This window comes from Haemaphysalis longicornis, unplaced genomic scaffold (genome assembly GCF_048455015.1).
Source record: "Haemaphysalis longicornis isolate Haplotype H1 unplaced genomic scaffold, Haemaphysalis longicornis Haplotype H1 scaffold_1, whole genome shotgun sequence".
Taxonomy (NCBI): domain Eukaryota; kingdom Metazoa; phylum Arthropoda; class Arachnida; order Ixodida; family Ixodidae; genus Haemaphysalis; species Haemaphysalis longicornis.
The window spans coordinates 100,345,251-100,361,439 of record NW_027526203.1 but is presented as its reverse complement, the minus strand read 5'-3'; the positions used below and the strand labels follow the sequence as shown (position 1 = coordinate 100,361,439).

The window sequence follows — 16,189 nt, the reverse complement described above, 5'->3', positions numbered from 1 at the left end:
CGGGTACTTGGCGGGAAACCCTCTTATGCTATCTTGGCATCACGGCTGCCAGAACCGAGGCCCTCGCTAAGCTTTCGCAGGATAATGAGATTAGGAAATGAGGGGCTCGTTAGGAAATACAGAAAGAAGTGCCGGCAGTCTACAACGCCAAAGGAGGCATAGGGGAATGGTTAGACTATTTTTACCGTTAGTGAAGATATATTTTTATTATTATTGTTTATGTTGAAACAAAGAAAGAAAGGAAAACACGCGCCCAGAGTGACGACCGAACCCACGCCTTCCAATTAGATCTCGAATGTCTTGCCAATTCCGCTATCTGGGCGACTGTGTTCTCCTTCACTTTCTGGGGTATTTATATTTACTACAACTGTATCTGGCGTATGACGGTGATAGCCAGCGCCACTCAGACTATACAGGGAGAAGGGGACCTTCTTTTCGAACCCCGGGGCTTGACTCAAACGTCTACGCCCTGTCATGAGCGGGTAACTGGCAGGAAACCCTCTTATGCTATCTTGGCATCAAGGCTGCCAGAAACGAAGCCCTCGCTAAGCTTTCGCAGGATAATATGATTTGGAAATGAGGGGCCCGTTAGGAAATACAGAAACAAATGCCGGCAGTCTACAACGCCAAAGGAGGCATAGGGGAATGGTTAGACTATTTTTTACCATTAGTGAAGATATCTTTTTTATTATTAATATTTATGTAGAAAGAAAGAAAGGAAAAAAGGAAGAAAAATACGCGCCCAGAGTGGGGACCGAACCCACGCCTTTCGATTCGATCTCGAATGCCTTACCAATTCGGCTATCTGGGCGAATGTGTTCTCCTTCACTTTCTGGGGTATTTATATTTACTTCAACTGTATCTGACGTATGAGGGTGGTAGCCAGCGCCACTCAGACTATACAGGGAAAAGGGGACCCTCTTTTCGAGCCCCGGGGCGTGACTCGAACGTCTACACCCTGTCATGGGCGGGTAACTGGCGGAAAACCCTCTTATGCTATCTTGGCATCAAGGCTGCAGAACCGAGGCCCTCGCTAAGCTTTCGCAGGATAATATGATTTGGACATAAGGGGCTCGTTACGTTAGGAAATACAGAAAGAAATGCCGGCAGTCTACAACGCCAAAGGAGGCATAGGGGAAAGGATAGACTTTTTTTTACCGTTAGTGAAGATATATTTTTTATTATGAATATTTACGTAGAAACAAAGAAAGAAAAAAGGAATAAAAACACGCGCACAGAGTGGGGACCGAACCCAGGCCTTTCGATTAGATCTCGAATGCCTTACAAATTCGGGTATCTGGGCGACTGTGGTCTCCTTCACTTTCTGCAGTATTTATATTAACTGCAACTGCATCTGACAAATGAGGGTGGTAGCCAGCGCGACTCAGACTATACAGGGAGAAGGGGACCTTCTTTTCGAACACCGGGGCGTGACTCGAACGTCTACACCCTTTCATGAGCGGGTAACTGGTGGGAAACCCTCTTATGCTATCTTGTCATCAAGGTTGCCAGAACCGAGGCCCTCGCTAAGCTTTCGCAGGATAATATGATTTGGAAATGAGGGGCTTGTTAGGAAATACAGAAAGAAATGCCGGCAGTGTACAACGCCAAAGGAGGCATAGGGTAATGGTTAGACTATTTTTTTTACCATTAGTGAAGATATATATATTATTATTATTATTTACGTAGCAAGAAAGAAAGAAAAAAAGCGCACAGAGTAGGGACCGAACCCACGCCTTTCGATTAGATCTCGAATGCCTTACCAATTCGAGTATCAGGGCGACTGTGGTGTCCTTCACTTTCTGGGGTATATATATATATTTATTACAACTGCATCTGACCTATGAGGGTGGTAGCCAGCGCCACTCAGACTATACCGGGAGAAGGGGACCCTCTTTTCGAACCCGGAGGCGTGACTCGAACGTCTACACTCTGTCATGGGCGGGTAACTGGCGGGAAACCCTCTTATGCTATCTTGGCATCAAGGCTGCCAGAACCGAGGCCCTTGCTAAGCTTTCGCTAGGGGCTTGTTACGTTAGGAAATACAGAAAGAAATGCCGGCAGTCTACAACGCCAAAGGAGGCATAGGGGAATGGTTAGACTATTTTTTACCATTAGTGAAGATATCTTTTTTATTATTAATATTTATGTAGAAAGAAAGAAAGGAAAAAAGGAAGAAAAATACGCGCCCAGAGTGGGGACCGAACCCACGCCTTTCGATTCGATATCGAATGCCTTACCAATTCGGCTATCTGGGCGACTGTGTTCTCCTTCCCTTTCTGGTGTATTTATATTTACTACAACTGTATCTGGCATATGAGGGTGGTAGCCAGCGCCACTCAGACTATACAGGGAGAAGGGGTCCTTCTTTTCGAACCCCGGGGCGTGACTCGAAAGTCTGCACCCTGCCATGAGCAGGTAACTGGCGGTAAACCCTCTTATGCTATCTGGGCATCAAGGCTGCCAGAACCGAGGCCCTCGCTAAGCTTTAGCAGGATAATACGATTTGGAAATGAGGGGCTCGTTGGGAAATACAGAAAGAAATGCCGGCAGTCTACAATGCCACAGGAGACATAGGGGAATGGTTAGACTATTTTTTTACCGTTAGTGAAGATATATATATAATTATTATATTTACGTAGAAAGAAAGAAAGAAAAACACATGCCCAGAGTAAGGACCGAACTCACGCCTTTCGATTAGATATCGAAACACTTACCAAATCTGGTATCTGGGCGACTGTGATCTCCTTCACTTTCTGGGGTATTTATATTTACAACTGTATCTGACGTATGAGGATGGTAGCCAGCGCCACTCAGACTATACAGGAAGAAGGGGACCTTCTTTTCGAACCCCGGGGCGTGACTCGAACGTCTGCACCCTGTCATGAGCGGGTAACTGGCGGGAAACCCTCTTATGCTATCTGGGCATCAAGGCTACCAGAACCGAGGCCCTGGATAAGCTTTCGCAGGATAATATGATTTGGAAATGAGGGGCTCATTGGGAAATACAGAAATAAATGCCGGCAGTCTACAATGCCAAAGGAGGCATAGGGGAATATTTAGACTATTTTTTTACGGTTAGTGAAGATATATATTTATTATTATTATTTACGTAGAAAGAAAGAAAGAAAGAAAGAAAGAAAAACACGCGCCAACAGTGGGGACCGAACCCACGCCTTTCGATTAGATCTCGAATGCCTTATCAATTCGGCTATCTGGCGACTGCACTCCTTCACTTTCTGGGGTATTTATACTTACTAAAACTGCATCTGGCGTATGACGGTGGTTGCCAGCGCCACTCAGACTATACAGGGAAAAGGGGACCTTCTTTTCGAACCCCGAGGCGTGACTCGAACGTCTGCACCCTGTCATGAGCGGGTAACTGGCGGGAAACCCTCTTATGCTATCTTGGCATCAAGGCTGCCAGAAGCGAGGCCCTCGCTAAGCTTTCGCAGGATAATATCATTTGGAAATTAGGGGCTCGTTAGGAAATACAGAAAGAAATGCCGGCAGTCTAGAACGCCAAAGGAGGCATAGGGGAATGGTTAGACTATTTTTTTACCGTTAATGAAGATATATGTTTTACTATTATATTTACGCAGAAAGAAAGAAAGAAAGAAAGAAAGAAAAACACGCGCCCAGAGTGGGGACCGAACCCACGCCTTTCAATTAGATCTCGAATGCCTTACAAATTCGGGTATCAGGGCGACTGTGTTCTCCTTCACTTTCTGGGGTATTTATATTTACTTCAACTGTATCGGACGTATGAGGGTGGTAGCCAGCGCCACTCAGACTATACAGGGAGAAGGGGACCTTGTTTTCGAACTCCGGGGCGTGACTCGAACGTCTACACCCTGTCATCAGCGGGTAACTGTCGGGAAACCCTCTTATGCTATTTTGGTATCAAGGATGCCAGAAGCGAGGCCCTCGCTAAGCTTTAGCAGGATAATATGATTTGGAAACGAGGGGAATAGAGAAAGAAATGCCGGCAGTCTATAATGCCAAAGGAGGCATAGGGGAACGGTTAGACTATTTTTTTACCGTTAGTGAAGATATATTTTTTATTAGTATTATTTACGCAGAAAGAAAGAAAGAAAAACACGCGCCCAGAGTGGGGACCCCACCCACGGCTTTCGATTCGCCTTTCGAGCCCACGCCGCACGCCGCAACAGCCCTAAGTCGCTACCCTTACCGGCGTGATTAGGGAAGAAGTGCAACAAGCGTTGGGAACTTCTTCGCTATCCGAAGTACCCCGCGAGCCACGAGCTATGACATACACCACGGCTGTTCTTCGATCACGCCCTGCTCCAACACATCGTCAAGAGGCCCCGCCGTACCGTCGCCCAATGTCGCCCGCTCGACCCCGGGTAGTCCAAAACCACACGCCGAGGAAAACGAACGTATGGTGAACTCCCAATAATCGTCCTCTGTGCTACCACTGCGGAGGGGCCGACCACATCTACCGTCGCTGCTCCTACAAGAGGCTTGGTTTGCGACGTTTCTTCGTCGACGCACCCCGTCCCCGACCCGGCCAGCGTCCATCGGAGATCGAAGAATACCTGTCCAACACCAGCCGTGGACCAGCCCGTTTCAACCGATCGCCGTCGCGCTACCCATAACAGTCGCTCAACTGCCGTAGCAATGCTGATTTCGCAAGTGGAAGGTCCCCCAGCCAACGCGGGGGAAACTAAAAGCAGCAACGTCTGGAGATGAAGTAGCTCTACAGCGAAAAACCGGAAACCCTCCAATGACGCGAGGACGCGCCGAAGACATTGATTCACGACATGCCCTCATCCAGACAACCCGACCTAACCTTGACGAGACTGCCGAACACGACGACAGCTACACGGCGCGACGCGTACCCGACATGACCGAGATTGCCGCTGAAAAGAGGACGACAACGACGCGCAGTGCACGACCGTCAACACGCACAAGCTGAGAAGCGACGCCCCGACGCACCCGGAACTCGAGGAAGGCAGCATCCGACGTCAAGGTGTCCGTCGACGGCTTTGACGTAGTCGCTGTCGTAGACACGGGAGCCGACTACTTAGTAATGAGGGGACCATTTGCGTCTAAGCTGAAGAAAGTTATGACCAGATGGGACGATCAGCACATACCCACAGAAGGAGGCCGCCTCGTGACGCCAAGTGGAACGTGCACATCTCGCGTCACCATACACGGCACGACGTACCCTGCCACGTTCGTTATCTTGCCTAACTGCTCCCGCGAAGTGATTCTCGGAATTGACTTTTTGACAGACAACAGCGCAATAATTGATCTGCCGACCAAGTCGATAACTTTTTTCTCCGATCACTCCATGACGCCGGAACCGAACCCCGAACACCGTGCAGCTGTAAAGATTGCCGATGATCATGTCACCCTGCCACCCCGCGCATGCTTGATGATCGCGGTCTACTGTGAAGATGCTCCTGTGACGTCGACGCTATCGTAGACAGTGATCAAAGGTTACTTCTCGACCGTGGTGTCTCTGTCGCAAGAGGCATTGCGCGCTTCAGGGAACACCAATCCCACGTTTTGGTTACTAATTTCACGGAGGAGTACCAGCATTTAAACAAGGGCGCGGCAATTGCATTCCTCGAAGAAACGCAAGAAGCAAGTGACGTGATCGCGGTCGCCGACTTCGAACGCACACACGTAGAAACCTTGAGGCTCCGCCAGCCGTTCGGTGTGAATCCTGCGCTACTGCAAGAAGAAAGGAACAAGCTATTCGCTTTGCTACGTCGCTACAGCGAGTGTTTTTCGTCGACTCAAAGTTACGTCACACACCTCTGGCGAAGCACCGGATAATAACCGAGGATGGAGCCCGACCTACCCGACAGTCACCGGACCGCATCTCTTCACACGAGCACGAAGCCATCCGGACTCAAGTCGACGACATGCTCAGCGACAACATTATACAACCATCTAAAAGTACGTTGGCTGCGTCGGTCGTACTCGTAAAGAAGAAACGCGGCACACTAAGGTTCTGTGTTCACTACCGGCGTTTGAACAAGATAACCAAATAGGACCTGTACCCCCTGCCACGTATCGACAACGCCCAGCGACCACCTCTGCCACGCGAAGTACTTCTCATCGATGGGTCTGAAGACAGGCTACTGGAAAATTGAAGTGGACGAGAGAGATCGAGAGATGACTGCATTCATATTCCCGGACGGCCTATAGGAGTTCAAGGTGATGCCGTTTGAGCTATCCATGGCGCCAGCAACGTTGCAGAGAGTAATGGACACTGCGCTAGCTGGCCTGAAGTGGCACACCTGCCTCGTATACCTCGACGACGTTGTGGTATTCTCCTGGACCTTCGACGAACACCTTACAAGGTGTTCGTCGAAGGTCTGTACTCAAAGGTCTGCAAGGTCTGTACTCGAGGCCATTCGTACGTCGGGGTTAACGCTGAAGCCTGGAAAGGGCCGTTTCGCGTCCGAGGAACTGAAGTTTTTGGGCCATGTCGTCAATGCCGCGGGAGTCCTGCCTCACCCGGCGAAAACTTCAGCCATAGCGAACTCCCTGACCGAAAGATAAAAAGAGCGTGCGAAGTTTTCTCGGACTGTGCGCATACTACTGCCACTTCGTCGGAAGCTTCGCACGCATTGCAGAGCAACTCACGCGCCTGACAAAAGATAGCACCCCTTTCGCCTGGGAAAACGCCCAAGAAAAAATTGCGCCCACCTCCCCGCGAGGGGAACCCTGTGTAGATGCGACGCATGTGGGGTTCACTTGGTGTTTCCGTTGGATTGATTCTGAAATCACGTGAAACGTGTCGGGAACGCGTATGATTATTATGTTTGATGATTATTAATATGTTTTATTGGCCGATCTTGGTCAATCTCTCTAAGTGGTATGCTTCGGGCTTCGCTGTCGCAACGACCTTTACTCCATGATTGTTGCTGTAAGTTTCTTGTTGCTGTATTGTTGTTGTTGCTGTAAGCTTCTTTTCTTTTATTGCAAGTGTTAATCATTGCCCCATCATGCGTTGTATCAGTAGCTTCTTGACGTAGTTTGAATGAGTCAAGGATATAAGGCGCGTTCGTAGCATTTCATTCTGTCTCGGTTTTGTGGCGCAGTGGGAAGAGCACCATGTACCTCACGTTCCGCCCACAGGGTCGTGGCATCGAAACCGGGCGCCGCTAACTATTATTTCTTTTATATTGTAGGGGGAGGGGTGTGGACGAGAGATTGGCATCGGAGAGGAGAGGGGGTGAGCGGCGGAGAGCACAGCTCGCGCTGCGAGGAGAATGGGGGAGGGGCGGACGATAACAATGCCGACGCTGCATGGACAAGGCGAGTGAATGAAATGCAGTCGCATCTAAAAAGCATTCTGAGAGCGGCAACAACGCCTGCAAACCCCCCCCCCCCCGCGCTCGCTTATTTCGACGAAAGCGCTAAAACGTCTGACCAAGACAATCACGGATATGCTATGTACGTCGACGTTAAACATAAGACTTCGGACGACGTCCTACCGTATGTCACGTTTGCGTAAAATACAGCGACGCAGTAAACTACGCAGATGACACCATTCGAGCTTGTCTACGGAAGACGGCCGACTACGATGCTGGACGCCATGCTCCCGCACGTAGAAGACCACGACCTCAACGCCGACGTCCAAGGATACCTTCAACGTGCGGAGGAGGCCGGCCAGGTCGCTCGAGTTCGTATATACGACCAGCAGCTGGTGGATTCCAGACGCTATAATCTTCGATGCCGACACGCCGAGTACCACCCTGCGGATCGTGTGTGGGTTTCGAATCCCATCCGACGACGTGGACTCACTGAGAAGCTTCTGCGACGGTATTTCGGACCATACCGAATTCTACAACGTGTTGGCCGACTTACTTATGAGGTGATCCCCGATGGTGGCTCTGGAACATCACGACGACGCACGCGGCCCAAAGTCGTCCACGTGATTAGCTTAAAACCTTTGTACGCACGATGACAGACTTCTACGTTTTTATTTGTTCGGACTGTCGCTTATGTAAGCATCGGGTCGATGCTATCTTAGAGGGGGGGATAATGCCGCTAACCATGCATTGGGTTTGTTTATTTATGTTTTGCCTTTACCACCCGGCTGCGCCGGTCTGCTTTATCTCTGTGCCAATGGAAGCGCTTGTTTTATTCTGTCTTTCTGTGCCGCATGTGTTATCTATTTTGATAGGGAGAGCATTCAGATCTAACGTGAACAGCCTAGTATAATCTTATTGGATCTACAATGTTCTATAGGTGAATCGACGGTTCGAGAACCACGCGCGCCGGAAGATTTAAAGCCTGCAGAGCAGACGCCGGGGTATTGTACTCTCGACGCTAGACTACGCACGTCACTTTCTTGACTGCTGTTTCGCCGCCTGTGTATTCTTTCAGTTGTTAATCGAGCACAAGTTCGCTCCAATAAACTTATTTTCTTTGGAGACAACTGCGTCGTTTTTGGCTTCGTGACAATATCACGCTGCACCCAATAGCTAAAGACGACTAATCATGGGATAAACCTCAAAGTAGGCGTAGCAATAATGAGAGATACATCAACAATATAGGCAACATAACTGGAAATAAAAGAAGTGGGACCCTTTGGCATCTGTATTCATGGTGCAGGATTTCTACCCTCCTGGCGTGTACATCATCCGACAAGGAACATCTGGGGATACTTTCTTCATAATCAGCCACGGAAGTGTAAGTACTAACTTTCCCCTTATCCCGATTGGTTTACCAAAGTATCTGCATAATTTTGTGGGCTTGAGTTTTCAAGAGAACACACAGAAAATGGCAACAGGAATAGAATCAAAACGTGAGGGGTTGGGAATCGATTTAGTGGCACATAGAAGCATCTGTTTCTCGAGGGCTTATTCGGCCGATTTTACGACGTGCAGACTCCAGTTCTGGAGAAAGGGAAAGGAATATTGCAGCTAAAAAGGAAATCAAATTGCCGTAACATACCTGAGCACTTGCTGTCGTTTCCACACAGAAAACGCAGATAATTTGCTTTCGGGCCGCTCTTATTGTCGATGCCGCAGCCTTCCGTGTTGAGACAGGGCATGCACAAAGCGGGGTTTTTTGCTTATATAGAAGATAATAAAGTGCTGTTTGTGTTCATTGTTACCAGAGAAGCGCTAAACCTATGCGGCACCAATGCACCACAAGGCTGTCGAACTTCAATGATGCGTAGTAAGCAAAAGCTATATTTACTATATCAAGCCTCTGAAGTATACATTTTAAATAAGAGGAGCAGGAGTAGCACTTTACGGGGCTTACACTCAAGGTACGACAGGACTTCTTGATTACGAAGAAAAAACTTTTTGATTATTAAGTAAGACACAAGGAAAGCTACTCACATTAAGGACCACCTAAGGGAGTGACTAAGAGAAACGCAGCCTGAACCTTTCTGCACATAATTTGCCGCAGTGCTGGTACTTTCTCGCTATCCCCGGCGGTTCTGGTATTAGGTGACTCAGCATTCGCTCTGTAAGCAGCGACGACGTTTCTTGTTTTTCTTACTGCGACAGAGCAGAAAATAAGTAAATCAAAACCGATTTCTAGTTTTCTCAACAATAAAACATGTTTCAGTCCAAATATGCTCTCAATCTATCTCGCAGCCTGCAGGTTGTGGTCCCTGTCCTGAGTATGTCACTGTGTTAAGCTTATAGTGGGTTCTCTAATAGAAACGTACTACTGTAAACTCGCGCTTGTCGCATTTTAGTTGCACCTGGCGACTATCACTGACTGTCACTGTCACTTTCACTGGCGATTATCACTGCCTACCAAGTACTGTCCTGGAAATGGCTGTAACACCCGTTATAGTGCGCGCGTCCTTAACTCATTATGCTACGTTTGTCAATTGAGTTTAATCTTTACTGTTATAGAGTTTTTTCCTAATGATTACCGCAGGTAACTAGCAATCGCTGCTTCAGGAGGAATGCCCCCTAATCGTAACTAAAACGCAGTATGGCTAAGCGTTGTGCTGCTGAACCCAAGGACGAGGTTTGCTTCCCGGCGGCTTTTCTGATGGAGGCGAAAACATCCGTGTGTTCGACATTTGGACGCACCTTAAAGGAGGTCAAAATTAGTCCAGAGCTTTTCCCTACAGCGCGCCTCATCAACTGTGCACCATCGATGGGTCAAGCCTTATAAGCAGGATTTCCGTAAAACCTTGTTGAATTGGATGGACAGACATGAAAAAAAACACGCAGTGAATTTCATTTCACTCGCTTTCCTGAACGTGAGTTGCATGGCTTCGCGCAGTCGTCATTGCGGTTTGATCAACGTCCGAAGTTGGTCTTCGGACGTCGGTCTTCGGATATTCTTCGGATGTTGGTCGCTCAACGTCCTAAGAACGTCCCTGTGCTCTACCATAACGCAATTCGAACGCTCGTGACACGTCCCGCATTGTTCTCACATTGACGTCACTGTGCCCTTCAGAAACCACTAATCGAATTCTACGTAAAAATTCTGGCAGCCAGCTGCTGGAGAAGGTTCGCCGATTTTGTGAAGCGCGTTATTCAATATGTGGTTGACTTTTGTTCATTCCAGGAAATGAAGGCCATTCCTTTAGGCACAAAAATTCAGCCCGGCAGATTATCTCATTAGCATAATTCTGGTGCAGTTCTCCGTACTGACTGCTGTGTGCTGAGTGTTAAAAAGCAATCCTCCGTTTCAGCAAGTTCTGCGCTGCTCGAAATGTTTTACCGTTTTCTGGACCAATTTCCGAAAAGTGAAAGGATAGAGAAGAGAGAGGGTGCGAAGAGCTATCTGCCCGAACAAACTTTTTCCCCGGAGAAAATCTTCCTCCATGAAAGCACAAGTACAAAGATTGAGTACTGTAATGTGGAATAACGGAAGGAGCCTCCGATTCCCTTCATTCTTTTTTAAGATATTGGACGCGTACATAATCGTGAACACTGCCTGTCTTCGACAATAGACCGACTTTGATTGTAGTAGTATGAATCCAAAAATAAAACTGAAAAATAATATAAATTGTGCGCCAATCTAATATCAACAGACCAAAATTTGTACGTTCGCTTATCGAGAACAGTGATACAAAGGTTTTCGGCCAAGAGCACACGTGGTCAAGAGCAATGGGCGCACGTTACGAAAATTTATGTATTTCTCGCTAAGTGCTGGGAAATATTGCACTCCGCTCAAATCAATACTCTAGTCTCATGCGGTAAGCGATTTCGTATTTCGGTGGAAACCACAACGTTCGTTCTGTTTTGTTGTTGTTGCTGTTTGGTTGATTTTTTATTCGTTATTGACAAAAAGATGTACAGTAGCGCTTCGTCTTGGAGCCAAGGCGAAAGGCAGCCCTGAAAGCCACCTGACTGGGCCTTTGACACCGGACAGTACACGCAACACACAACTTGAGTGCAACATACCTCAAAACATACTGCAAAATCTCAAACGCTCAGAACACATTGTATCAAACATTGTATCATATAATATATCAAATGTTCAAATACAATGCAACATATCAAGCGCATACAATAGAAACACATACAGAGTATCAAGCGCGAAACGGCGATATAATTGAAAATGACATAATTAGTGGTCAACACATACATCACCAACATGACACATAACCACTAAGGAAAAAGGAAGTGCTGAACGATGAAAGGCTGTTTCGGCAGCTACGCGGACGAGACTGAATCGCCGCTTATTCTAATCTAGACTTGGTTTGCATTCACAACAAGGCGGCAGGTGCACACTTCATCCCCAACCCTTCTCGTCCACGTGCCGCTCCAAACGCCAAAATATTCCATAAAACTTGCCAAAATATAGAGGCACTTTCAGATACACAACGATTGAGTGTTACATTAAAGTAGTGATTCCTAGAAGTAGCTAATATGCACTTTAGTGTAGCCTGTAACTCAAAAATGTCTGCTTGAGCAGCATTGGAATGTTTCCGCCAGCGTTTTAATTTGCGCTTTACAAGAATTATTTCTGTATTTATTCACGGATTCATCCTGCCAACTTTTTTTATTTTATCTGAAATGAAATGTTTTATACAGACATGACAGTGAGCTTTGAACTTTGTCTATAATCTATAACCGTCATCACTATCATCACACAAAAGAATGGCCTCTTCCAGATAATTATTTATATTTACACCATCAGCAGATGTGTACTCCTTTATAATAATAAATTTGCATTGGGGTGGGTTGGATTGACGTGGGAGTAATGACGTAAAGTAAACCAGTTGGTCTGAAATTCCTTCAGAAATTTCGGTGGTCATATCAGTTGTAGTTGAGGACAAGATCTAGGATCTAGGATCGAAGATGTACTGCTTGTCACCCGAGTGGAAAGCAAAACGGTTTGAGTCAGATCAAAGGCCTGGAGCATGTCTAAAAAATTTTCATAATTCGAAATGTCTGTGGGGCTGCACTTTAGCGTTTCCCAATTATTACTAGGCCGGTTAAAATCTCCAACAATTAAAAGAAGTTGGTTGCAATACTGGTTTGACTGGTCGTAAAGTTTTAACAAAAACTCGGGTTCAGCACTGCGGTGTCTGTGCATACCCACGACGATAATTTAGGTTCGTAAAAATACAAATTTTCAAAGCACACTCTCCTGGTAGACATCAATCTCAGGCAACTGATACGACGACACACCACTTTTGACAAAAACTGCAGTGCCACCGCCCCCTGTTTTACGATCCCTACGATAACACGTATATGAAGGCGGAAACACGAAACACGAAATATGTTTGTAGTCGTCCCAGTCATCAGGGTCGTTGGTTCCGGTTAACTTTCTGTCGGCTCTTTTCTTTCTGTTTAAAAGCCGTTTGACATCACGGGTGAACCATGGGTTGCTCGTCTTAGAGCTGATAACTGTTTTTCGCACACAAGATTCTTGTATTTCTTTTAGCTAGTCACAAATATACACCAGTTTTCATTCAATGTACGACCCTGAAACCCAGTTAAAAGATGAACAGTTAGTTTCCAGCATATGGTTCCTTTTTAAAGCAAAGCTTTTTACCTCTACCCCCCAAGGGTTCTTTCGCGACCTTTGTTGTCAACAGAAAACTCCAGCGAACAAATAAAAGAATTTACTGGCACCGCCGGGAATCGAACCTGCACTCTAAGGAAAAAGGGTGTGGTATTTCCTCCCTAAAAGGACTAACTGCGATGTATCATAAGTTCGTCCCCAAAAGGAGCAACGTTGCGCCTTTACCGGAAGGAGCAACGTTGCTCCCTTCAACCGAAATGGCCGCCGGTAAACAAGCCCGTTCAGTGCGCCGTTCGTTTTGGCTTCTGATAATGTATATCTCATCGCCAGCAGGCTACGCGTATAGTAAGCGCCCCCTAAGGGTTTCGAGCACGCTGCTATAAGCGTGTTTGAATGCCTTGAGGGGATATTCGAGCACTACGTCGATCACTGCGGGCGTGGTTGAGCCCGCTGAAAGCATTTGCTTATTTAAAAAAAAAACCGATCGTTTGTAGATTGTGCTCGCAATTGATTGTTAAACACCAGAGCCTAATGGAATGTCCATAGTTGTGCCCTAAAAAAGTCTCGGGGAAAAAAAGCACAAGTCGCCCCGAAGAGCCTTTTCGGACGTAAATCTAATTCACAGAGGCTTGCATTTACACGCACCGCACTCTCTGCATCGATACGCCGTAACCCCAACGTCAGGAACACACCACATGCACACCACAGCACAAACGACTGAAACAGAAACATACGCGGCGCTAGAATTCTTTTTTTTTGTCTTTATTTCCTTTTTTTTACATTTTTACAAGTCAACGATGTAATAAAAAGCGCCTGCCATGTTTTGGTTGGCGGAAACTATTATAAACATCAAATGCTGTCAATTTTTGAAGCACTGGCAAAATTCCCGTGTCAGGAATATGCGCTCACAGTTTGCGCATTGACATCCGCATGGCGCACCGCCATTCCAGAGCGCCAGATACTATACAATCCTAAAAGCATAATCATATCATTTGCTACATCGTTTTTATTGTTTACACTGAGGAACCTGATTCCATAGGGTGTCACCGGATACTCCTTCTTTAGGGTTGTCATGATGACGTCCCAAAAGAAAATGGCATCCGAACAGTCTATAAACACATGCTCTGTAGTTTCAGGTTTTTGACAAAGAACGCACAAGTTGTTGGAAGCAACAAAAAGACGTCGCTCTTCCATCCATGTTTTCACAGGGAGTGTGCTGGTGTGAAATTTAAAAGAGAAGGTTTTCACAGAGGCTGGGATTACCATAGCTGTCACGCTGGGCAAAACATCCTGTCCTCGGCCTGACGAGTACACTGCTCGGCACCAATGTACACTGCTCGGCACAAAGAGAATTTCTTTCTGATCTTTTTTGAAACCCTTCCTGGAAAAAATTGAGAGATGGTCCAAAGAAAACCGCACAGAAAGGAATCTAACTGCGTCAACTACTTCTTTCAGATAACCTCTAATTGAAGGCCATTCCTCGTTGCATGAAGAAACGATGAACTGCGGTAAAGCATTGGCAAGTGCAACTTGGAGAAAACTTCGCAAGAAAGGGTCGTTTGAGTCCCTGAAGAACATAAAACAATTACAATTTGTCTTCCGTATATATGCGATAGCCCGAGCCCTCCCAGCTTCACTCTTCGAAAAAGAGAACTTCGGCTCGTGCGTTCCCATGTTGAATTCCAAATAAAGACAGCAAAAATACGATGCAACTCATTCACATGAACACGGGAACAGTGAATAGCTTGCCTCCCGAACCACACTTTCGACAGAAAAAACAAGTTGCATACAGTAGCCCTTGCGAAGACAGACAATGCACGCCCCCCCCCCACCCCACCCCCCACTTTGTGGCTTTGTCGCGCAGTCTTTGGGTTCTCCTTGTCAGTACTGATTGCTATCCAAATAACTGCCCATCGGTACCCCCAGGTACCGCCCAGGCGTGGTGGTCCCGTTTACGCGTTCAAATACAGTCGGTGTTGATTCCCATCTTCCGAGCCAAAACCCGGCACACTCCTGCCAATTGACTGAGCTTTGGGTGACGGTACAAAATTCTTTCGTTATCATGACAGCTCTATCACACTTTGTTCGTCTGTGCAGAATATGGCCACATCATCAGCATACGTTAGCAGCTTGACTTCGCTTGCATGCAATACAAAACCTCGTATATAACTATCATTGATAATCTTTAAACAAAAGGGTTCTAGAAAAATACAAAACAACAATGGGGAAACAGGGAACCCTTGCCTCACTGATTACAACCCTGGTATGTACTCGGTAACACTTTTGTTAATTATCAGCGGCGTGAAACAATCATGATACGTATAACGCCCTTTAAAATAATATCTCCAACGTTTATATGCCTCAAAACTGAAAAAAGGATCCCATGACAGACGCTATCAAAGGTTTCTCAAAATCTCCTTGTAACATGGCTACTTTACGAAAAAACATGTCACATCACTGCAAGACACTTCGCGCTACGTGAATGTTTGCTACAATACTGCGACCTTTAATCCCACATGTCTGATGTGGCCCGACATCATGCTGATCACACTCTGAAGTCTTTTGGCAATAATCTTCATTAATATTTTGTAGTCTTTGTTGGCCAAAGTCGATATCCTGTTACAGACTGCCTTTTCAAAGGATCCTCAGATTTTGGAATAAGAATGGTGTGTGTGCGAGTGAAAGGTTTTGGCAGCGCACCATTTTTGAAAGCTTCCTCGAATACAAGAAACAAAAAAGGGGCAAGCCTATTTTTGTACATCCTATACAAGTCGGAACACAGACCATCCGGACCCGGCGCTTTCCCACGTTTTAACTCATCAATTGCTGTCTCCACTTCTTTTAAGTTCGAATGCACTTCTTAAGCGACCCTGAATCACGCGTCCACCGCCGTCCGTCCATCCGCACCACATACCCACTTGGTGATTGGCCAAGAAGAGTTCCTAATTTCTTTAGCACATACCCACTTAGGGCGATTGGCCAAGAAGAATTCTTTCGCATCACCCGTGCATTCCCACTTCCGCATCGGCGACTGCTGCTTCGCCAGGAGCGGAAGTCGGGGCGAGTACTGCGGCGTCTACGTCGTCGGTCACATCTACGCGATCCTCGTGTCGCACGACGTGTCCACCTCGCCGGTCAGGGACGAGTAGCCGTACAGTGCCGTCTACACCGAGGCGTACTCGGGCGACGGAATCGTGGTCGTCACCCTCTACCTCGCGCCAAACATCTCGCGCGACGACGTCGT

At 46.9% G+C, this 16,189-nt stretch overlaps 1 protein-coding gene and 2 non-coding genes across 3 annotated transcripts in view; 1 reads left to right on the top strand and 2 right to left on the bottom strand.

Annotated features, from left to right (window-relative positions):
* The window catches only part of LOC144178451 (cGMP-dependent protein kinase, isozyme 1-like), a 513,788-nt gene that overhangs the window by 272,160 nt on the left and 225,439 nt on the right, over positions 1-16,189 (top strand). The window contains exon 6 of the mRNA XM_077706319.1: positions 8,602-8,679. Within this exon, the coding sequence (XP_077562445.1) occupies positions 8,602-8,679 (78 nt within the window). The remainder of the gene's footprint in view (positions 1-8,601; positions 8,680-16,189) is intronic.
* Trnar-ucg (transfer RNA arginine (anticodon UCG)) lies at positions 740-811 on the bottom strand. Its single transcript has one exon. It is a non-coding gene; the product is annotated as a tRNA-Arg (tRNA).
* Trnar-ucg (transfer RNA arginine (anticodon UCG)) lies at positions 2,187-2,258 on the bottom strand. Its single transcript has one exon. It is a non-coding gene; the product is annotated as a tRNA-Arg (tRNA).